Below are 25,966 nucleotides of genomic sequence, written 5' to 3'. Positions count from 1 at the left end.
GAAAAGCTGTCTACATAAGACAATCAATTGCGTGGCACTGATTGTGCCAATGAACTTAAAAGACAATATAATCCATGAAATATCGCGTGGGTAAGTTGTTTTTAAGAGATATTGTGTTAATTATTATTTCGACGTTAAAAAATTTCAATACAAAATTTGTAAAATGATTAAATAAAAGTTAGACTTCCTTGATAATTATCATCTCAAAATTTGTTTCAATTAATCATTAAGTTTATAATATATTATTCTAATGCAACGTTGGGTTATCTTTTTATAAGGGGAAGGCCAAATTTCCTTTTAAAAGGATTTATATAATCTGAAATATAATTTTTGTACTGAATAAATGTATACATTCACGTATTGTATGTGCACGGATATTACATTTGAATACTATCCTTATTGCAATGAAGTACGTTAAACATAGTTTCACAACAGATCAGGTTTCAATACAAGCCACGAGAGATCACGAGCTCCTCATCTTTGGTTTAATATACGAATTTTAATACAAATGAATTGAACGAAAGTATAATAGATAATGAAATTAATTTGTAAAAGCTTGACAAATTTTAAAAAGTGGTAATTTTGATACCAGTTTGACATGATTATAGATTATGTAAATATAGTACTGTATATGTCTGTGGTGGACTAATTGTTGTTTCTATATTAAGTGTTATATAAGTAATATATATAAACCATTCACTGCCCTCTGTTTAAATAACTTCGTTCGTAAGAGCGCTACGAATTTTACAATACCAGGATTTTTCTGCAATTTCTCGAAGTTGGTGGTTTTCATTACGATATATTTCAACACAGTACGTGTACGTCTGTGAAAGAATGCTTGTTCTTTGCATATTCGGCTATACGTAGCGAATTTTGAAACCTCTTTCATAAATTATTCAAAAAATTGTTTTTAAAAACACGAGGAAAAAACACTCGATCTGTTCCAAATTTAGAAGTGAGAGATGATAGTTTCATTATAGAACTACTAGCGGATAAGCCCGGCGTCGCTCGGGCAAAAAGTAACAATAGCAAAGATTAAGATTATTACATTATAGCTAATCTTACCCGTTTTCACAAAATGCAAGAATCAGGTTCCCCTGTTTTCAGTCTGATTAGAGAATTTTTAGATGGGTCTAAAAATATGTTCGATTTCCCGCAAAAACCGCATCTGGGCCTATAAATCTTGCACGTCACTTTCTCTTAACACTTTCATCCCCACGTGGTACCCTACTAAAACGCAGTTAAAAACAAAAAATTGCATCTAAAATAGTACAGAAGCTGAGTTCTTTAGGATAAGCCTTAATCCTTTTCTTCTTCCCGCGGGGGGAATTTCGAAACACCCCTTCTTAGTATATATTCTCGTGACGTACCCTATTAAAACACAAAAAAACACATCTAAAATAATATAATAAAAACAGAGTTCTTCACGGTAAGACTTAAACCTGTCCCTCTCCCCCGCGAGGGATTTCGAAAAATCCCTTCTTCGTGTACGCTTTCATAACGTAACCTGCAGTGGCGTAGCGAGGGGGGTGCATCATGCACCGAGCGCCACTCGCAGAGAGGCGCCCAAATGATCTCCAAGACAAACTATATGTTTCTGGAGAGGGAGGGGGCGCCAATTACGTTCGCTACGTCACTGGTAACCTGTGTACCAAATTTCAACTCCTAACCGTTTGGGCTCTGCGCTTACCATCATCATCATCAACCCATCTCGATTATAAGTTACATGAGAATAATTCCTTTCTTGTTATAGTTGTTTGAATAAAGTCGGAACAAATTAATCTCCAGAACAGTTAGTTGAAAGACGAGACCAGTATGGAAACCTTAGGGGCAGGAGGCCCCGATTAACTATATATGAACTTCGGTTTGAACCGAAGTCACGTCATTTCAACTCAAAAATTTTCCCGAAAGATATTAGATAGATGACTGGCATGACACTTGTTAACGGAAAAGTATGATGTACAGGGGCAAGTCACTACTAATTTGAGGTGGAGAGCAAATATATTTCAAATTAAATAAAAATTGCAGCCTGGCATTGTGACATCGTCACAATAAATAACTGTTTGTTAGCTAGTCTTTTTGTGTAAATTGTTTTAATGACCGAAATTTTATAAAATTATCGTTTTTGCAAACTATCTGCTTGGAGTTAGACAAAGTTCATTTATAGTCATCTATATGGTTAGACAATGTAAATGTGGTCCTAAGCCTAACCATATATCCACTTGAGTGATTTATGATTAACTATGCCGATGCCAGTGCATTATACGCTATATACTGAATCACAGTTTCGTTATTTTTTCATCTTTTGTTAGTGACCCCAGTGGGATATATCAGACCAAACCTAATTTTTAAACAACTCTGGCCAGATTATGAAAAATGGTGACTGCCATAACCAGGACAGATCACCCTCACCGAATTTAGATATAAGACAAGGCGATGCAACACATGACCGAGCTGCCAAGTGAGAGGGTGCCTCCCAAAAGGCCTCTTATGGGAAATTGGTCGCTATTTAGGTGATAGACGCGTGAAGAAAAGCTGTAAATTTCCAAGCAATCGGCCTGTTGGTAAGGCGTGAACCTAAGACTAGTATTCAGTGGTTTATCAACTTGGTCACTGATCACCTTCCAATAAACTTCTGGATAGTTGCCCCAGAGTGGTAAGCAGTTGCCTTTGTCTTGGCCATTTGGACGACAAGGATTTAAAATGTACTTTTTCATCTTATTTTCAGAACATATATGATTCTCATTTAACCTTTTTTTTAAAAAACAAATATGAACCATAATACTTTCTAAACAGAACTAAGTACACTTCTTATGCGAGACACCACACAGTTCTCAAATTCAAAAGATCAGAAAATACAGAAGTTTCATTACAGATGGCTAATGATGTCTAATTTAAATTATACTGTAAATCTATATATTAATTTGGTAAGCCTCAAATACTGTGCAGCTTCATTTGAGAGAACAGTTGAGGATACAAACAAGGTTCATGTATCAAAATAAATTCGTGCCCTGTAGACGAGTCCATTGCAATTAGAAATGAAAAATTTACAATCGTTTGCATCTTTTTATCACTCTGCCATGCCCAATGTTAAATCTACGTGACAAACGTGTTGGGTGTTTGAGCGCCATGTAGTGATTTTAACCATTAAAACAACCCATTGCTCATATTCTATTTTGAATTCCTGCTTTTTTTGCTAATTACACATTAAGAGACTCGCATTATTTTTAGCACGATTGAAGTAGTATCTTATTTTTTAGAATCTAACGAATTTGTCCCAGATGTTCAACTCCGATGATTATAGACTTGGCATTCATATATAGAATATCACAAATTTAGATGCAGACACCATGCAGGCTTATGAAATGAGCTGAAAACATTTGTCAGCTTAATAAATCTCTGCTGGAAAAGTGTGGATGTTTTTCATTTATCATCTTCATCTCAGTTCCAGCATTGTTTGTGTGTTTTTATGTAATAGTGTCTCTTAATCTTATATATTAATAATTAACAGTTTACTTTTAAGTGCATAATAAAAATAATGAAACATAATTCATAAAGGTTTACTTCAATCACTGCATTAAGTTAAATAAAATTTTAAAAAAATAGAAATACTTAAAAATATCTTTAAAATAATTTTCCCACGAATAGAAGTTGACTTACAAATGGACGATGATGTTTTTTATTATTAGGAAGTACAAAACACTACATTTCAAAGTACAAAATTTTATTGATGTTTCTGGGAATCTCTCTTTACAAATATGAAAACAGAAAAATGTTAACCTTAGTTTTATCAAACTTTCAATAATAATGTTATAAAAATGCCATGGTTAATAATAATACTGTATATCACATAATAATCTTCACATAGTAATTGTTCTGACTAATTTATAAGTAGGTTACTTTAAATAAACTATGTTTAAAAGAAATCTCTCAAAACTAAAAATTTTATTCACAATAAATTTACAATTAAGTTTTAAACTTGTTTTAAATAACTAATGGAATGAAACAATATTTTTAATAATAGCTGAATAATCTTTAAATAACAATAACCTTTATCATTTTGCTGAGAATATTACAAAATAGATATTTTTAAATATACATACACAAAATCCATTCCCTCACAGTTTCATATATTTGATTTCTATACACACACAATAATAAATTTTATTATAAAATGAATAAGGCAGTATTGGAAGTATTATATCCACATTTCATGAAGCTACATTTAAACCATATACAAAGATTCAAGCTATAATACAAAGGATATTTTGGTGAAATCTCAGTGATGTTAACCTAATACTTCCACATGTAAACTGAAATATAAAAAAGTATTCAGTATTTAAATTGTTTAAATTGACTTAAAATTATGACATAGTAAATAAATGCTTACAACATTAGGAATTTGCTTGAACTGCATAAACTGAAATAGTAAAATTATAATTAAAGAACTTTTATAACAACAAGCCAAAGTAAACAATTAAATAACTAATAAATTCTACTTTAGAAACAGACTATTGTATGAACAACAAATGCTACATTATTGATAAATATGTAAATATTGTAATTAGTAATTAGTATGTAATTATGTAATTAGTAATTTATGTATCAATAAATTACTAATTACATATATTAATGTAATTAGAGTATTAATCATTTGAAATTTGAAGTGTAATTTAGTGTTATGATTAGCTTAATTTCCATATGATCTGATTCAATCTACTTGTCTTTCTTTACGTTGCTTCGAGTTTTCTTTTTTTGTTATTAGCAGTTAATTCTATAAAATAAAATCAAAGATTCAAAAGATTTCATAAACAGAGTGCACTGTAACATCCAATGGTTTTTAAAATTTAATTTAAGTCACCAGCTGAGTGTTGCTGTAATATTTTATTTCTAGTATGGCTTTCTTCTGTTGAGAGATTACAACTTATGGTCCTAAACTCTTCTCAGATTTCTTTCAGTCCATTGTGTGATATTGGCTAGTCATCCAATTCCAATTTCTCTTGATAAGCATGCCTTATTAAATGGCATCATGAGATGTTGAGAAGACTGCATTTGTTGAGCAGAAGTTTTGTATTCCTTAAAACTTCCTTCATTACTTGCTCTGTCCAATTGATCCTCTTTCTTAGGTACTGCATTTCATAAGATTACAATAGGAAACAATAAATAGATTAATATCCATTGTACATATACAAAACTGCTAAAATGTCATGGGATTCAAATAATTTATTTTTGAATTTTCCTAGGATCTGATGATGTGTAGTCCTGAAAAACCTTTCAATCTGCAAAAAATCTTTGGACTCCTTAATTCTAGTGTTATGCTTTCCTCCTTATAATTAATTTATCATAAAATAAGTTATTACAGCAAGCTTCTTATGCACTTCCATGATTATTGAATGCACTGCATTCACTATTCCTTAAAGTATATTACAAAAGTATTTGCTCTGTTTCATATAAACTCTGCTCATGACACTGTCTGGGTCAATTCCCAATTTTTTCTAGGATGTCACAGTATTCAATGATTTAATCTGCAGAAATCTGTCTAATAATCAATAAAGCACAGAAAGACATCTGTCGTTTGCCATCACCATAAGTATGGACATGATTATAGCTTCTCTACTTTTACGAAACCAAACTATGTATCACTTAACCATAGAATTGAACTAATGATTAAAAACTATTATGTTCGTCGGGATTTTAGACATGTGATACTAGACTTATTGTTCTCTGTTTATTGCAATCTAATGTCCCCAAAGATTATAGGAATATGAATAAATAAAATCAGTAATATCACTTGGGATATTGTCACTATTTAGTATTTTATTGAAAATCTTTGTTATGAAGTTATTCCATTTTCTCCTGTTTAAAAATTTCTGTGTGTAGACTAACAATACCAGCAACTTTCCCAGTATTAAGCTTATTTAAATCACACATGTAACTTTCAAAAAGTGTAAATAATCTGTTCTTTAGTTTCTCTTATCTTCATTCTAGACATTTAATGCCTTATGTAAAAATGTTAAGAAAGAAATGGAAAAACTGTGCATCTTTTTGAATCAATATTTTTCTATTTCTATCTTTGATAGCTCCACTTTCCAATCTATCCTTTCTACCTGTTATTACATTGAAGTTCTCTGAGTTTCTTCATATTATTTTCATTGTTCTTTCTAATTTGCTGTATATTTATCTTTCACATCTTGATCATTTTTGACTTTCAATTTCCTTCTTTCATTTTTTTTCTAGAATTTGAGTCATTATTAGTTACATTTCTTCTCAGAATATTGAGATTTTGTTATTACAAGACTAGTAATATTGTCAGTATTAATGCATTATTTAGTTGTTGGGCTGCAATTTGAAAAATTGTAGCATAAATTTTCACTGTCGTCTGTCAACAGTCTGCATTTCCTTAATTTTGAGAACAGTTACAGATGAAAGATGAGACCAAATATGGAAACCTTAGGGGCAGGAGGTCCCAATTAACTATATATAAACTTCTCGATTGAACCTGAAGTCATGTTATTTCAATTCAAAAATTTTTCCCTGAAAGATGTTAGATAGATGACCAGTACAACTATTGTTAAAGGAAAAGTGTGATGTACAGGGACAAGCCACTACTAATCTGAGGTGAAGAGCATATATTTTAAATTAAATAAAAATTGCATTGTGATGATGTCACAATAAATAATTGCTCATTTTGAAAGTTTCCTATTTGATTATAAATTTTCTAAAAGTTTAAACTTCAAAAGCATTTCCCTTTTTTTATTTTTATTAATTTCAGGAAGTTTTAAAACATTTATATCATGAGATTATGGCACTTGTACAATCCAAAAATTGTTTTTTTGATTGAATTTATGTATTAGTTTATTTCCTGTCTTCTCTTGTCCAAGTACTTTCCAAGTAAAAAGTTGTGATGTTTAAATCAGGTATTGATGATTAATGAATTATATTTATAACAAATTCCGCTGTTTTATTCCTTCTTTCATAGAAGGAAGCCCCAAAGATTAGTTAGTTTTCCTCCTCCAATTTTGGATTCATATTCCCCACTGCTAAAATTACAAAAAATAAACTGCCAACTGAATTCAAAAAATAAATAAAAAACAACCTTTCTATAGTTCTGGCACTAAACTTTTACTAAACTAACATTTGGTGTAAGTTTATATCTGTCAGATGTAAACTTAAACATTAAAAACCTAACAAAGGAACAACAGTGTTCAAATAGATATAAATTGTACTTTTCCCAAAATTTATATTTTTAATCCTACAATTAGACTAAAAATGAAATTGAAATACAATAAATCAAAATTGAACTGAAACAGCTATAAATATTTTCAAAACAATTTTTTAAATTTAAGAATTTGAATTTTGGATGTAAAATCAAAAAAACTTAGTTCATTTCAGTCATACACAACATATTATCCTGTCTTTAACAGCATGCTGCACAAGTGAGCATGCCATTATATCAGAATAGAGAAATACTGTTACATTCAAGCTAAAAGTAGATGGGAAACCTGTCTACATTTATATACTATAAACCATACTAAAGCCAAATGATTGCAGGATTATATTAGGCTATATTACTGCTACTATTAATAATAAAATGCTAAGTAATTTGGCTTAGAAGTAGGTGTTAAGCACCATCTCTTAATAATTATAATTGAATTAATATTTATCAATTAATTTAGAAGGTTCTAGAAGAAAAGAATTGACCCAGATAGGGACTAATTCAGCAATCATTTGGCTTTAATATAATAGACTTACAGATGTTTATATTTGTATAGAAACAATGCAATTTTTTTTTTTTTTTTTGAAGTTAAACTACAGTTACACATACTACATTTAAATTTCACCACTGTTCTGAGAATTCTCTGAAACAATAGAAATTTGTCTTATTCCACTGCTTGAATTAATTTTACTCGTATCTTCTGAATCACTGTCACTTTCATATTCACTTTTCAGTAGATCCTCCAAAGTGTACAAGTTCTGGTACACATCCCTTTTCTACACATGCTTGAAGACTAGAATGCAAAAAGGGACTGTTTGAGGTAGGCATAACCCATTTTGCTCAAATGATTACTTCACAATCTCATTATCTATGTTTCTCTATGAATCAAAAACTCATTTTACAACTTTCTCATAGGAAGCAGACTTTGTTTATGAACCTTGTAAATTAACAATCCAGCTTCTCATTTTTTTTCTCACCCTGTCTTTAAGTAGTTTATTCATGTGAGTATCTTGGGTTACATAAAAGGGTTCATACTGCCTGGACTGTAGTAAATATCAGTATTATTATTCCATTGTGATCTGTTATGTCTTCTTCCTACTGCAACTGAGCAACTGAGCAACTGAGCTGAGTCTATAACAAGCAAGCATTTTGATTAATGAACTGGGTCAGTTATTATGGCATGCTGTTAAAGGTAAGGTAATATGTTATAAATGGAAATTTAAAAAAAATCGTACACTTTTTCAGTAAAGTTTTGCATGATAAACTGGAAAACAAAGCATTTTATATATTCAAGACTCAGGCCTGTAACTTATTTTTGACTTAATATTGTGTTAAAAATAAAAGGGTGTTTTGCACTTAATATTATTTCAAATGAATTTTTACTAAAAATATACTTAGTTTTCATAAAAAATTGTTTGCTAGAGAATCACACATTAAAAATAAAGCTTCCCATAAAAAATTAAAATATTAACCAATTTAAAATTATAGAAATAGCAAAAAACTGAATTGGGAAAAATTCAAAGTAAATATGGTTAAATCTTTTACCTATAAATAGTTTGATAAATCATTGACAAACTTTCACAAAATACAAAAATATTCTTCAAAAATTTCCTATCAAAACTAATGATTCCTAATTACAAATTAAATGGAGTTAAATTTAAATATTTTAATTTGATATATCAAAATATTAACTCCTGTTTTTAATTTCTAAGGTGAAAAAAATTAAAATAAATTTCATATAAACAAAGCAAACAAAAGATATTAAAATATAATTTCATGCAACAAAAAGCAATTAAAAAATAAAAACTTACCAATAATTGCAATAATGATAATAAGAACAATTCCAATTATGATTGCCCACATCTATAAAAATTTATCATGCAATAATAAAAAATTTAATCATTTTAACATTTAAACTGAATTTTAAATTATGTGAACTTAATTGCAAACAGACTTGTTCAAAACTAAAATACAAAATGACGTTAACACACTAAAAAAAAACAAATCAGGATGAATTTTTCAATTCAACTGCTTACAAAAGGTAAAGTAGTATATATTGATCTTCATATTATAGTTAAACTTTTCTAACTCATACATCTAACTTTAATATTTCTTTAACACTAAAAAAAACAAAGCACTTGGTAGGTCTCTATGAAATAGCATAGGGATTTAATGCCTCCAACTTGAATTTTCTCCAAGTCGAAGTTTTTCATGGTTCCCTGACACTGATTTTGTTACTTTCAACTTCAATTTTAATATTTATTCTCAGATTTCCTAATTATTAGATTTCCACAAAATTTTCAGACAGTTGTGTTTGCTCTCCAACACCAGTTTTCAGACAACATTCCAGTCCAAAGTTAAGATCTCTCATTTTATCTCAACATCATGTACCTGCAAAACTTCAATTCCACTAGTTACATGAACACTTTGCTGAAGGCATTACATGAGCTGTTTAAAAATAAACTATAAAAGATTCTTTATATACTGCAAGAGAGGTAAAAGTACAAATCTATTCAGAATTCTTTTTACTCTATTGTTCTCTAATGCAAATTGTCTGTAACCCAAAGTTTTTTCCTGCCCCTTGGAGCTTTGAGTTAGAGAAGTTTTACTGTATTTCTGATTTAAATTAAAATCTCACTGTATTTGAACAATACTTCCCAAAAATTCCCTATTTTATAATTGAAGCAATTTGTTTGAACTAGCAATTTCTGCCAATATCTAATATGTATTATTCAACATTGGTTTTATACATATTTTTATTATTAATAATTTTCTATTTTTAGTTTTATGATCGTTACTAAAAATGATCATGTAACTATAGATAAAAACACTGAATAAAATTTAGAGGGAACTGTCTTTATATAAATTTTGTTGCTATCAAACGAATGTTATATCATACAGATTAATATTTATAGATAAGAGAAAATGACTCAGAAAATCTTCCAAATTCAAAGGTGACTAAATATAAAAATTCAATACTAAATCAAACCACAAGAAACCTATTTAGCTTTAAGAATGAGATGATAACCATTACATCCTGATTTGTTCTCATTTAACTATATCCAGTCTCAAACAAGACTATTTAATAAAAATAAAACATTTAAATAAAATAAAAACACATGCAAATATTTAAAATATATTTTAATAATGAAATACTTTAACTTATGCTTCAAAGTAAAATTAAAGAAAATTTAAAATAAATATTTTACTATAAAATCATTCTTAGATTGAAAAAAAAAAATTTCTTCTATGCTTGAATCTTAAATTATTATAAAATCATATTTATTAATATGATTTTATTCTGATTATTATGACACACAGATTTTATTCTAATTAAATATTTATAGGAAAACATTCCATTAATTTATTTTTAGTGACTATGTAAGGGGAAAGGAAGAATTAGCCTGCAACAAACTAATTTTACTATGAAGAAATTAATCTTTTTTATTCTAATTCTCAATTATTAAAAACTGTGTTTAGGTCTCAAACATTTTTTATGCAATTTTTTTAAAATTTATAAAATTACTAAGAGAGACACTTAACAAAAATCTGTCATTATGTATTCTGATTTGAAAGTATTGTCATATTTATTTGGAATAAAAATTTTATTTTTGAAAATACATTATTAAATCTGACATCCACTTACTGAATATTGTTAGTGTTAGCCTACATAAACAGATTATTCATTATGTTTAGATTCAAAACCACTACCAAAATTAAAAATTTGAACAGAATGTAGTCTTAGAAATATTCCAATTATGTTACAAAATTTTTCATAACAGTTCAAAAAAGTATTAAGAATGCATCTAAAATATTGCCAAATAAAAATCTATTTGTTCAATATTTAATATGTTTAAACAAAACAAATATTATTTATTTTGTTTTCCAATATTTTAAGTAATCTATTACTACATAAATTTTATTTATTTATATTCAGCAAATAATTATACTCTATTAGTAATATAAAGCTTTGCCCAAATATTTAAAATGACATTTAAAATCTCAAAACACTTTCATATTTAGCTAAAAAATAAATAATTCTATAATTTATCAAATTATAATAATCATCATCTACAGAAATTCGGTATATTATTTTCTCACCTTGCAATTTTTCCACCAATATTTCCTTTTCAGTTTCACGGCTTGCTGTTCAAAGTTAAATGCACCTTGTTGTAACATTTCTAAAATGATAAAAGTTTTTAAGACATGCTTTAAAAACACTAAAATCATATTTAAAATCAATGTTACATTTCATTATAAACTGATATTTTATGATGATTATTATTACACACATCTTTAATACAGTATATTTCAAATAAGAAAATCATTTCATTTTAAATAAATTTTACTCTTATATCAAGGCCTTCAGCTCAAAATTTTAGTTCATGCCCACACTTTTCAGTGCTTTTTTTGCTATGTTTGGTTATATATATGAGAACCATTTCAATAAAACTGATTACACATGGTATTGTCCACTGTTTGCCATTGGTAACAAAATAAATCATGCCTTATGTAACAGCAGCATTTTTGCCTCTAAAGAAAAAATGTCATTCCATATATTAACACTTAGTGACAGCTCAGCACCGATTGTTGCCATTGTCAATAATGCACTCTAAAACAATGTTTTTGCAAACAAATTTCTTTCATCAAAATTCAAGTAGCACGTGGAAGGAATGCTGTAAAGTGTCAAACGACATTTTAAAGTTTATGATAATTAACACTTCCATATCCAACAGTGGGTTCAGCATTTCATAAAGGCACTTCAATACCAAGTGTCAGAGCAGGATTCGACTGATCATCCTTTACAGAGTGTTGAACACCATCAAACCACTGTTGGATTGCCAAACTACTAGATATGAATTAAATGAAAATTTATAAAATTACTAAGAAAGCATTCTAAAATTTATTGTTATTTATGTAGGTTAAAAATACCTATCTAGGGAATCAAATACAAATCTTAAGGTCTCTTTTTAACTAAAGTAATTTTGTAAAAAAAATAAATAATGAAATATATTGTAAATCAAACAGCAACCAATTTTTGCAATCATGTAGATAAAACTCCACATAATGTATTTTTGTAAAAGTTAGAACAGTGGAATTGTGAAATTTGCACTGTAAGATAAATGAAAGTGTATTTTCTAGTGAAAAAAAATAGACAACTTGCATGTGACACATTGGAGTCCTGGATGTATCAGTACATGTGCATTTTGCCAAGTGCAATATTTGTGACATTTCCATTCTGTTTTAACCTCACCTGATACAGGGATGAGTAACCAAACTTTAAATGGGGGAAGCATAAACTGAGTGGTTCACCTAATGATGAGATAAGATGTAAAATTTTAAAAACAAATTTGACAAGTAAAAAAAAAAAAACTATTACCTAGAAGTGATGCCATGCAATGGTCAATAAAATTATCATAAAAAACATACATTTTTAGTCAGTACAACGATATGACAACCAAGTTGTTTCATTTGTTTTAATGTACTTAAATTTCTCTTGCTAGGAAAGGTATGTTCTTAAGAACTCTTTGCCAAAATCTTTGGATCAACCCAGCCATTTGCTACAAAAAACAAGCTTTAAGTGATTTGTATGCTTTTGTGTAATTGAGTTAAAAATTGGATTATTAAAACAAGGTGTTGCCATATTCTATCTTCAGCCACAAACTATGATTTTCTAAGAATGAATTTGAGTCATCTTCATACAGATCAACTCCACTATACATTAAATTTTACTTCTGTACCATTGGCATCTTGACTAGTAAGAGTTGTTAAATAACCTAGTAAAAAATCCAGGAACATAATTAAAAATATAAAAAGTTATGCAATATTATAAAATGGCAAAAAGCTTAATTTTGAGGGTAGAGATGAATTTTATAAAATATTGTAAATGTTAATAACAAGTAAAATCTTCATTAAGTCCAACAGTACTCAAGATAGAAGTTGAGGGGATGGTAAATCCTAACTACCAAAATTTAAGAGCAATCAATCCAATCAATCCCCCTAATGTACAAACCTTCCTGTAAAATTGCAGAAATTTTCAACAGAAGTCATGGGAATTATTAAGCTTCAAAGTGGATGAACAAAATCATATCTATTCTACACATCCATATATACAAGATAAAACCTCAAAAAATTTTTTTGCGCATTTCTTGTCATTTCAAGGTCCCGAATCCAAAAATGTAAAAATGTTTCCATAGTTTTCCCTCTGATAAATATAATAGTCAGGAAAGTAAAATGCATGTTTTTCCAATTTCTAAGGCAGGTTGCATTTATTGTGACGACATCGAGATGGGGAGGGTGTCAGAAGAGTGTTATTGAATGCTGACACAGGTAGGTCATCCAAGCCAATGTGCATACAAAATAATTCATTTATTTTGGAAAATTCTGTTGTTAATTGACTTTGTACATATGACTGCACAAACGGAGGGGTAAGGCAATGGTGATGATAAATTGTATACAGGCGGAGGGGTGAAAGTAAAAAATGAAGCAAAATCTGTCATCACAATATATGCATGCTACCTAAATATGAAACAGTCAGACATAAGCCAAACTGGCTAATACCTCCACAAACAGCACAGTACAAATATGGCATAGGTGATGGAGTGATGACGATTTGGTCACAAGATGACATTCATGAAAGTTCTCTATTTGAAGATAATCTCTATTATAAAAAATAAATGCTTGCAACAAACACAAAGGTAGTAAAAACTCAGATTTGTAAGAGTCAACAGAAAACAGTTAACTAGTTCAACAAATCTAAAAAAAAATTTGTTAATCATCAAAATAACAGACGAGACAATGCATTCATCTGTGTGAGATGTTTCCATGAACATTACTCATTATTCAATGCAAATGGCCAAAGAGAAGATTGCAATGTTGTGATACAAAATTAAAAGTGCTGGCAAAATTTAAAATTTACTGGCAAAATTTTTTGAATTTCCAGAGGAATCACTGTATATTAGACTTGTGACTCTACTGTGGGGACATTGCTTAAAATGATTGGCTATACAGGAATGACCATTCCAACAGCAAAGTTTATTGTATAGTCTATTATATGACAATAGAATCATCACTGGCATACAAAACCCTAACTGCATTAAGCCAATCCTAATTGTAACAAAAATATTGTTGCATGTTGTAGACTTCTGTAAATCTGGCAACTGTTGAAAACAGTTTTTCTAGATTCACTGGTATATACATCTGCATTCAAACTTAATACATGTATTGTAAACAACAAAATTACAATGTTTGAAATAATTAGTACTACATTCATAAAAACTGCAAATAATTTATATATTTACTAAAATATAAAAATTTCCAAAATTTATAATAATAAATTTATATATTATTAAATTCAAATTTATAGTACTTTTCATAAAGAGAAAAATTTAAATAATTTACCTGCACGGCCATCTAATTCTGTTAATCTTTCATCTCTCTCCAATACTTTTTCAATATTTACACGCATTATACCAACAACCTAACAGAATAAACTGATATGTATTATAAAAAAACTAAACTGTTAATAAACTATTCTTTTAAAAACTAAAATTTGATGTAAATAATGTAACAAATTCAAAAGAAAACTAAGTACACTTTAAAACTAGATTTACTATTACAAAAAACACAATATTCACATAAATAATAATCAAATTAGGATGTTTTAATTTTGTACAATGTATTAAGTGCATATTTACACACACACAAAATATTTTTATTGAAGATTCTTATATGGGAATAAAAGCAATTGCAAAATATTTTTCTTCTTATTCTGACACTTGTACAATTAGACAAATTAATTGAGGAGCACCAATTTTTTAAACAAATTTTTGCTATGCCAATTTAAAATAAGGTTTTTACTTTCTCAGTTGTTATAAAATATAACTGAAAAAGTACAATGATTGATCAAATTTTAATTCCCCTGGCTGTTTCGGATTTTCAAATGTTTCAAAACTCAAGGAGTAAAAAAGAAAAATTCAAAAATCCTTACAATTTATTTTTATATGTGCATTTATCTATTTTGCCAATATATCTCATTTGGTTCATCCAGTCCTGAGATGGAACTGGATAAACCAAACATTTTGAAGCTTGCCAGGATTATGTGGGATATTGATGCTATTAAATTTTGTACAAACTTCTAGACCAATTACTGGTATATGCATACACCACTGCTAAACTTACTTCCGGTAAGATATAATACATAAAAACGAACAAATGTTTTTGATCTTATCCAAGATCTGCCTCAGGTTCCTGGATCAATTGAGTTTCAATTATGAAATGCTATCCATTATTGAATTTCAAAATGTTCGAACCTTAGCATTCCGTAATTGCAACTCGATACAGGAACCTGAGGCGGATCTTGGATAAGATCAAAAACATTCGTTCATTTTATGTATTATATCTTACCAGAAGTAAAGGTTTAGCAGTGGTGTATTAAATTTTGATAATTAAAGATCAAAGAAGGATCAGGCTTAATGAAAATTTCACAATTGGCATTTACAACTTATTAAAACTCATCTATCCTCAAAATTAAGCCTTTTGCCTTCTTTATAATAATTCATAATATAAAAATCATTAACAAAATTGTGTGCTGTGCCATTTATTATGAAATTTTAACTGTGCTAGTGTGTATTTTAAACTTAATTTTTTTTTCAAATTGAGAAATCTCTCAAATTCAACAAAATTACTCTTCAAGCTTTCATTATTTAAATTTTATACTTTAGTATAATTGTAAATCCGATTTCCTAATCGTCTCATTAACCTCCTGTTTGTGTGCCAGGAGAGTCGAGCAAGAACCTTTTCCAGCTTTTTATAATTTGTAAAGTTTTTAACTCAATTGTTTTTAGAGCAATTCTCAGTTTTATAAATGCATTTTTATACAATTAAAAATATCATCATTTGTGGAAAGGATTGTTATTTTGCAACTTCATTCATTTTCTAAAATAGCTCAAAAGAAATTTTAATGAATCCTGACTCTTTATTAGTGATAAAACTTTTGTAAGTGCAAAATTAAGTTTTAAACTTTTTAACATTTGAAAATAAAATCACTACCTCAAACTGAAGCCTAAACCAATTACTAAAATAAACTAGTTATTTCAGGTTGTTTAAACCATATTGTTGAAATCTGGAAAGGTTTTGTTGTCAATATTTATAGAAAAGTAACAATTAAAAATTTTGAATTTTAATTAAAACAAAGAAAAGATCCAAACACTTGATCCCAATACAAGAATTTTCAGATAGGCATGTTATCTAATAGTTATGCTATCCATATTTCTTGTCATGTATGAAAGTTTTATTATGTATGAAAACAAAGATCAATTTGAATTTACCGATAATCAGTATGGTGAAAATTTTAAAATTTTTACTATATGTATAAAATGACAATATAATTATTAGGCCAAATTTCAGTAGTAAATAATTAAAATTAGCTAAATATAACCTAAAAATCTAAAAAAAATCCCCTAAATGGAAGCTGTATGTTTTTCTAAAGAAAAATCTACATGAAATCAAATATGCAAAGAAACAATTTGTTGAAACTTTCTCCATAATAAATTAATTAATTATTTGAAATAGATTAAACAAATTTTGAAAATGATATATTAGAAATACAAACCTTATACATACAAACATCTCTTACACGAGATTTTAATTGAAATGTTAAATAATTGATATTTTATAAAGTAAAAGTAAGTTAAAAGCAGAAAAAAAAAAATTGCATAATTTTGTAATCTAATCTTGGAATAACTTCAGATTCTTACAAAACTAAGTTTTAAAACTACACAAAAAATGTTTGATAAAAATTATGAGAATGAATTTTAACATAAGTATAATCATATGATAAATTGGATAATTGCTCTCTCAAGAAGTTAAGAAAATATATTCAGCAATTGCTGTTAGCATAGTTTATTGGAATAGCAGACTAATCAGATTCACTGCTATGCTACAAACTTTTCATTATTTAAAGTAATAAATGTAATAAAGTTTGACAATTTATATAAATTCATATATACACTGACTTACATTAGCTGAAATTTTTCCTTGTAATTGCATAAAATAGAAAAAAATTATTTACAGAAATTAGATTAAATTACAATTGAAAAGTTCATGGTCACTGTTTTATAAACTGTAAATGAGATTAATTATACAAAAATTTAATTTCCTTTATCAAATTTTAAAACTTTCAAAAGTAACTTAAAATGTGATGGAGTAAACATTAATTAATTTCACAGAAAAACAATTATAAAATTTAAATTTTGAGATATTTTAAAATAATGGAGAATAAAAATGAACAAAGGATAATTTATAGTTCATAATAAAAAGGAATATCTTTTAACAATTATATATATATATATATATCAGAATTGTACAGTGATAAAGTTATAACAATTTTGAAACACTTTAATTTTCACAACTGCAACTGTAAATATTTATATTATGTACAGTAGTTACTGGCAATGATTATCATGAATACAATTATCAAATTTTTATATCTGTTACTCAATCTGTTTACACACAATTTAAAAACTTAAATTTTGGCTAATTTGAAATTATAAATGCAAATATCTAGACACAAACAAAATTCATGCTTTGCTATTAACAAAATTATAAATTATCCTTTGTTAATGCTCAATAAAAATGCAATAATTTTAAAGTTACATGACAAAGTAAATTTGATAATATAAGAATTCAGCTACATGATATAGGAGGGATTTATAAAAAATATTAGACAGTCTCGGAATACATAAAAAATATTAATTGAAATTATTAAATTAAATATTTAAAAATTAACTGATACACTAACAAACTTAGAAAAATTGTCCAAACAATACATTCATAATCACATAAAATTACAGGAAGGAAACATTATTAGTTGCTGACAAATAATGTTAAGAACACAAATGTTTATTAAAAATAATAGTTACAAATCATCATTTAATAACATTACAACAAATGAACTTCAAATTTCAATGTTCATTAGCATTGGGCCATTAAATTAATTTTGTTAAATTTCAATAATTTCTGATATTGGTAATATTGAACAATAATAATATTAGCCAGTATTCATTTTTCCAACTTTAATATTGGAAACTTTCACATCAATAGTCAATTATTCAATATCGAACACCACTAGTTCAAACAGTGCTACCACCTGCATAATAATTGTAAATTATGGAAATTTTCCACATAAGCTGCACTTTTGTAGAAGCCACAATCTCTCTTTTCCAATGTAAAAACCAACATATAAGCTGTACTCCAAAAATTACATTAATTGAAAAACCATTACTTAACTTGGTCAATTATTGTATAATGCATTTTCATTTCTAACAAACTTTTATACAGCTTAACCATATTTTTAAATTGTAGAATAAGATAAACACAAGGAATTAGCTCTGTATTTTGTTGTTATCTGTTTTAAAAAAGCATAATTGCAGTTGAGATTATGGATTGTCTTTTAAATATATGAAAGCATTATTGTACTGTACACTATCACCAACCGTAGGGTTTTATATCAGCACATCAGTGAATTCTTCATTTGATAATGTTTTGCTAGCTACCATTTGCCTTACAAAGCTAATTTAGCTTATGGCATAACTTATAAAAATTTTGAATTATAGTTTTATTTGCATTAGATCAATTTTTACAAATTCAAAAAGTTTTTTTTTTTATAAAATTGCCCATAAATTTAGCCGCATCAAGTTTTAAATATTATATTTTAGATAGTAAATCTAATAATCAATTTATATTCTTAATTTTCAGTTAAAATTTTACACTTTTACATATTTATGTATGTTTGTTTTAGTTATGGCAATGCAACACTTGGGTGACCTGCCTTCTGGGAGGTCTTTTAAGGGAAATTGGCCCCTATTTAGGCATTACAAACATAGAGAAAACCCAGAAAACTCCATGTAGCCAGCCTGTCCGAACCCACGACTGAACTCCCAGTGTTCAGGGTACAAAGACCACTTGGCCACTGGTGGGCTTTTTACATATTTAACTTTTAACAATATATAAATATATGAACATTTTTACAAAGAATTTTCTGACAATCTCTAAAGGTATAGCTTGAAATTATAATAAATTTTATTTTTGAAGAAATCAACTGAATTGTGACATTATCATCATTCAATAAATTGTAGTGATTACATTGAAATAGTTCTTGAATTCAGCTATCATTTTTTCACAATTTCTTTTCTATGATTCTCCTAAGCATTCATACTTCAAAACAAATGTGCATGTGCTTTTGGTACCCACAATTTAAAATATGCCTCTTAGCTATAAACAAAAGCATGCTTTGAAAGCATACCAGTCATAATTTTATGACTGGTATGCTTTAAAAAATGCTTTATGAAATGCTTTAAAAAAAGAAGAATATATAGATAATTTGGGAGAAGTATATATTATTATTAAAGATTAAGGCTGGTGATCCCAAAGTGCATATTCAATACTTTAGTAAAGATTAAATATATACAAAAAGATACATTAATTAAATTCTAACAGATAAAATATTTAAATGATGAATTACAATTTAAAGAATATTTTACTCTAATTCAAATCATTTCAATTTTATCAATTTGTTCAAGGATGCGAAGAATTGTGGACTCTTAACAGAAAAGTAAAACTGTCAACTTCTCTTCCTAACCAAAGAGGACAGAGGTGTATCACCAGTAATGCATGAAGTGTTGTGCTCAAAACTATTAGTTTCATTTTCTCTTTTCTGTTCTCATGAAGTATGAATCAGCCTTTACTTTAAATTTATTAAATTTTACATTTAATTTTAGTACATTTGTTAAAATCTGTTAACATTTTGTTTGTGTAAAAGATTTTAAAAATTATTAAATTTATTTGAAACAAACATCTAACAGAAATATTACCTCATCCACTTGAGCTTGAGTTTGCTGTAAATTCTTATTATCCGCAGGATTTCTCTGATTTCCATCATTCAAACTAAAAATATAGGCAGTAAATAGTTTTAGTATTAAAATAAGAAAAAAAATATACATTAAAATTCAAAACCAGCAAATAATATTGCAATAAATTTTAATAACAAAACCGTAAATTTTTTAAATTTCAAAATTCAGACATACAGTCTTCAATACAAAAAATATTTTCAAGAGAAAATTTCAGATATCATAAACACCACTTCAAAAACATCTGCAAACAAACAAAAGGATATCAGAATGAATATTTTTTCCTAATGTTAACCATAAGAAATTGTACCATTCACACCCAAATATCAAATGGTAATTTGCCAACTAATCAAATTTTGCAAAAAAGGACCAAATATTTAAACTTGGCACCCTCAAAAACCACTTGAACATTTTGTGCTCACCATTAACCTCATATTATGTAATTATTCGAATGCCACCATACCACTGGTCCAATAAGAAGAAACCGTTGAAAATGGAGGTTGAAGTTAATTTGACCAAAAGGACTACTAATTAACACAGGTCTACTGTTAATATTTAAAAAGTGATCCATGTTAGACAGGTTGTGATGGCCCCCATATGATCAAAGTTGCTAATCTTAATGTCCAAAAGATTTCATATAAGCCTTGTTTAAATAAAAAAATCTTGTAAAAGGAATTATTCTAATAATTCCTTTTACAAGATAACAAGGTGTTTTTTTAATATTTAAATTATAGTTTATACAATCTGCTGCAAAAATATTTGGGAAGTGTGTTCTTGTAAATCTTGCATTTATAGAAAAATTATTAGAATTAGTTTGGTTTATTTGGTCGGCAATACGACACAAGTGATCTGCCAAGGAGGATGCATCCCAGGAAGACTTATGTGAAGCTGGTCCCTATTTAGGTGTTACTAACATGAAGAAAATCCAAAAAAACTCCCATGTGGCCAGCCAGGGCCATGCCTGAACCCACAACTGACTACCAGTGTTTGACAGTTCTATGCACTCTGCTACTGGAGAGTACTTACTAGAATTATGAAAATACCATTCAGAAATGAAAACCCCAAGTTATTAGATGTGAAAAATTAAATACTTGTAGACTTTTCACAAGATAGTAATTGACTATGTGGAATCAAAAGTGTTGTGCACTACCTGTCGCAGTAACGTTATAGCACATCTATTTTGTGCTGTCATATTCACATAATTACTGTGACAATGACATTTTTAAAAATTATATCCATTTTAAGAATTATATTTAATTTATTATTTTCTAAAATTTTTTTGCCAATAAATGGCTGTGTGTGTAAACTCAACAAATCAAATGCAGAAATGAATTAATATATAGAAATTTAAATCAATACTTTGGGGTGATTGTAAATGCTGAGTTTTATAGCAATTGGTCAAATGGCCTAAGTATGCATAGCAAACAAACATTCATATCCTCATTTATATATATATATATACACACACACACACACACACACACACACACAGGGTATTATAGAAAAAAGAATACTATTAATAATTTTTCTTATTTGAAATTATTGGATTCTACATGGTTCTAAGACTCAACACTTGGATAAATATCAGATACAAAGTGACTTAAGCAAAGCTTTCATAATTGGTTTTAACAGCTGTGGCCAATATTTGATAGTCTCCACAAATTCATGATATTTGTCTGGGTGAAATACAATCTGCATTTGCATTTTATTTGCTTGCAAGTAAACTGGATTTAATCAATATCACTATCCAAAAACCTTAAAAGTAACTGCTAGGTCCAAAATAAAATGAACATTTTCAGCTGCTTTGTCAGCCACTTTCAGGTTCAACTAGTGATCATCAATTAAATGTAATGTTCCATTTAGTTGATATCCTGTACAACCTGAAGGCCAGACAACAACCACATTCATTTCAATATGCTGCTGTATCAAAAATGTTTTTGGACATTATTATTTGTTATTTGGATTTATTTTGTATAGCATTGTATTCAAACATCCTTATTACGCCCGATACAATTTAAACCTATACATCAACCAAAGCCAAATATTATCGGGCTAGAAAATACTAATAATTTAATAGACAATTTGGCATTAGAGGTAGGTGTTAGGCACCATCTCTTGATAAATTTAATGATTATAAATTAATTAAATAATTTAAATAATAATTTTAGAATTACTGGAAGAAAATCGGCCCAAAGTGGGACTCGAACCCACAAATCCTGCTTACTGTGGTTATATTGTTAGCTTGGCATAACGTCGATGGTTATATCATTAGCTTGTATATGCTGGAAGAAGAGATCGGACCGAAGGTACGGGTAGCATAATTGGCAACACATCTGCATGGTAAGCAGGAGTTGAGGGTTTGAGTCCCACTTCGGGCTGATTCTTTTCTTCCAATAATTCTATTATTATTATTTAAATTATTTAATTAATTTATAATTATTAAATTTATCAAGAGATGGGGCCTAACACCTACCTCTAATGCCAAATTGTCTATTAAATTATTAGTATTTTCTAGCCTGATAATATTCGGCTTTGGCTGATGTATAGCATTGTATTCAACGTGTGTGTTTAGATGTTTAAGTAAACAAGGAAGCTACTTTAGATTTATTTTTAATTTATGCAATTCCTAATGCCTATCCAAATTTTGATCTTAATTAAACAGTTAAAGTTTATAGTTGTATTATAAATTAGTTTTACATTTGTAAATTACAACTACGAAAAATGATCCATTTCAGTAACTTCAATAGACAGCTACAGATTACAGCTAATTTCCCAATTTTTATAGTAATACAATGGAATTTACTAACAACTTAATATTTTATATATATTTTCATAAATCTAGTTAGTATTGTAATTTCATTAAAAATGAACTTGCTGTATATTCTTATCAAACTTTTAATCAAGTGTACTTTTTACTTTAATATGTAAATGTAATCAACAGCCATTGCATAAAAATATTACAAGCTGGAAGCCAGTATTAGATAGTTCAGATTTAAAAGCTAGTTAATAGACTTGAGAAGGATATTGAACAACGTAGGAGACAACAAATTGCCAAAAAATTTTTGACTAATTTTAATTTTTTAATTTATGCAATTTTAATACAAGTGTTTAAAATATCAAAAGATACAAAAAATTTGTTAAGGGGCTGTCCATAAATGATATCCACACTGGAAGGAAAGTAGGGGTTATGACAAGTTAGACAAAGTGAGACAAAGGAAGGGGTTGAGCTTCAGCAGACATCCATTTATTTCATTAAATTTTATACAGTTTATGCATTTTATTATATTTATTTCAAGATTTGCTTTTTTCATTTCTCCTTATGTATCTATCATCATTCATAAAGTGATAAAGGTTTTAAGGGGGGTTGAGTTTTGTCGAATGTCTGAAGAGGGGAGGGGGTTATGGAAAATTGAACAAACAGACGAGAGAGAGGACGAGTAAAAATTTCAAGAAAAATGCAGACAATTTATGGACCCTAAAAGATTTTAATTTTAAAAATGTTTGTCAAATTTAAATCATTAGTTCTAATTTTTTAAAAAGAACAAATTCACATTGAATTTAGGTTGTTATTTTACTTTTTTGTTCTGTATGTTGTTCTTAGCCTACATAATAGTTTGAACTGAAGATAACTCAAATGGAGAAAACATTACAAAAATAAAGAAAATTAAATATTCGATAGCCTTAACAAGCAGAATTCATATATTTAAAGTACTGTACATTGTCAACTTTACTAATTATAACAATAGAAAAAAAAATTACAATTACTATGTATTTTTATAACATAATAATCACATTAATTGAAATTAAAGAAGCCTTGTAACGTTATCAAATTTTCAAAACTAGAACTAATTGTCTTAATTTCACATGACTTACTTTTCTCATTATAAAAATTATTCTGTACCTTTTTAACATTTTCTATTCAGTATTTTAAATCTAATATATTAATTAAAGTATAATAAACAACACAAATATACATTAAAAATTATTAAATCATGGAGGTTACTTTTAGATAATTCAAACATGTATCAACATACAGCTATTGACCTAAATGTAACTTCTACCCAAATGAATTTTATATACTATATATATATATATATCATTTGAATTATTTGTCATTTACAAATGATAAGTGTATCTATTGTTTTATCACCATTTTCTAAGAAACACATATTTATGAACAATTTCCTTTCAACTTAAAAATTACTTTGATAAAAACAAGAAACAAACTGGAAAGAGAATATGAAAATATAGAAAACCTACAAATAAATGGGTTTTTATTTTAAATATAATTAATTGTTAAGTCACAGAATTCATGTCACTTAGAACACTTCTATTTTTCTCGAATTTGACGTAAATATAACGTTAATTCTCGATCTACTTTAAGTAATTAGTATATTAAAATTCAAGTTTTGTATAAATACTTACGCCATGTTTGCTAGAAAAAAAATTCCAATTAAATATAAAGGCAAAATAATATTTAAAATGGCGTCTACTGCTTCTCCTTCTCCCTTTTTTGATTAAACAGCGCCCTCTTTAAATGAATCATCGGAAAACTTTTTATTTTATATCATTTCATTGTGACGTCGATAAACTTGCAAAATATTCCTTACGTCATGATGACCTGTAATGAAATCGTTAATGTTCGTGAAATTGTTATTTGTGTTTTAAATAAAATGTTAATATGTTGTAATTATGGAAAATTAATACTTTATTTTGAAATCAAGTTAGAATGCAAAAATTAGAAATTTTATTTCAACCGCTGAATTTAAAATTAATTTTTTTTTTTCTGTATAAAGCTAGTGGAAGGAACCAAGGTCCTTTATTTTCAATTTAGTACCTTTCAAAACATTCATTTTTATTCTATATTTCTATACTTTTTTTTTTTACTTTGGCAGTAAATGGATGTTTTTCCCCTACAGCCTTTTCAACCTTAAAATTCCCGGTACATAAGACGACAGTTAACACATAAACTAACGTTTTCGATCCTCCACCGAGGTCTTCGTCAGGTTCGTTGATCATGGAATGCGAAAAGAATCGAACGCTTTCGAAATTCAAAAAGATCGAATATCCCCGCGTGCATTCTTTTCGCATTCCATGATCAACGAACCTGACGAAGACCTCGGTGGAAGATCGAAAACGTTAGTTTATGTGTTAACTGTCGTCTTATGTACCGGGAATTTTAAGGTTGAAAAGGCTGTATTGGAATTTATATGTACCGGTAATCACGGGTGAAGATTGTCTTTCTATAGATGTTTTTATTGCTTCCTCATTCAAGTGCAGCAGTTGAACGTATTTTTTTGTAATTAAATTTAATAAAAACTAAACTACAAAATCGAGTTCTTACCGATTCCTGTGAAGCACTTTTTTTTAAACTCTTTCCGCCCTGTGGGCACTAAGAGGGCCTCTTTTAGTAGGCCCATTATGGGTTCGGCCAGGCCCACAATGGGGCGACTGGGTGGTGAGGGACGGGGCCCGACACATCCGAACGGACCAGCCCCCTAAAAATTCCTGGGGATTTCTCGACCCGTTCGGATTCGATCCCAGGTCCCCCAGAGCAGTAAGCTGCCATCTTGACCGCTCGGCCATCCGGCCGCTTCCTGTGAAGCACTGTTATTCGCTTGTGCCAGTAAATATAGGTGGCGTATGAGTCGACCAAAATGGCTGCCACAAAGGGTATAGCGTGCTTGACAATGTACGAGAGTTACCTGTGTGTTGTCTTTTTAATAACTTTTCTCTCTGTAGTCAAAACGTTTTATTCGCATTTGTATCCGACATTAATCCTAGTTGATTTCGTAGTTGTTTAAGTCACTATGATTACACTTTGTGACATTTTAGAATACGT

The 25,966-nt window shown here is 28.5% G+C and overlaps 1 protein-coding gene across 2 annotated transcripts; it reads right to left on the bottom strand.

The window, feature by feature from the left end:
- Positions 1-3,707: 3,707 nt before the first annotated feature.
- On the bottom strand, positions 3,708-24,703 carry LOC136990452 (vesicle-associated membrane protein 3-like). 2 transcript variants are annotated; one of them, XM_067288838.1, is made up of 7 exons: positions 24,550-24,703; positions 20,089-20,161; positions 14,618-14,696; positions 11,318-11,397; positions 9,028-9,079; positions 4,391-4,420; positions 3,708-4,313 (listed from the first exon to the last, which is right to left on the bottom strand). In XM_067288838.1, exons 1-6 carry the CDS (start codon positions 24,552-24,554, stop codon positions 4,395-4,397), a joined length of 315 nt encoding a protein of 104 aa, XP_067144939.1. In that variant the 5' UTR covers positions 24,555-24,703; the 3' UTR covers positions 3,708-4,313; positions 4,391-4,394. The 2 variants fall into 2 exon arrangements, with proteins under 2 accessions (XP_067144939.1, XP_067144937.1); XM_067288836.1 differs by lacking the exon at positions 9,028-9,079.
- Between the last annotated feature and the right edge of the window lie 1,263 nt (positions 24,704-25,966).

The sequence above is a fragment of the Centruroides vittatus genome, unplaced genomic scaffold (assembly GCF_030686945.1).
Source record: "Centruroides vittatus isolate TY-2023 unplaced genomic scaffold, ASM3068694v2 scaffold_932, whole genome shotgun sequence".
In the NCBI taxonomy this organism is placed as follows: Eukaryota; Metazoa; Arthropoda; class Arachnida; order Scorpiones; family Buthidae; genus Centruroides; species Centruroides vittatus.
The sequence above is the reverse complement of the archived record's forward strand: the minus strand, read 5'-3'. Positions and strand labels throughout refer to the sequence as shown.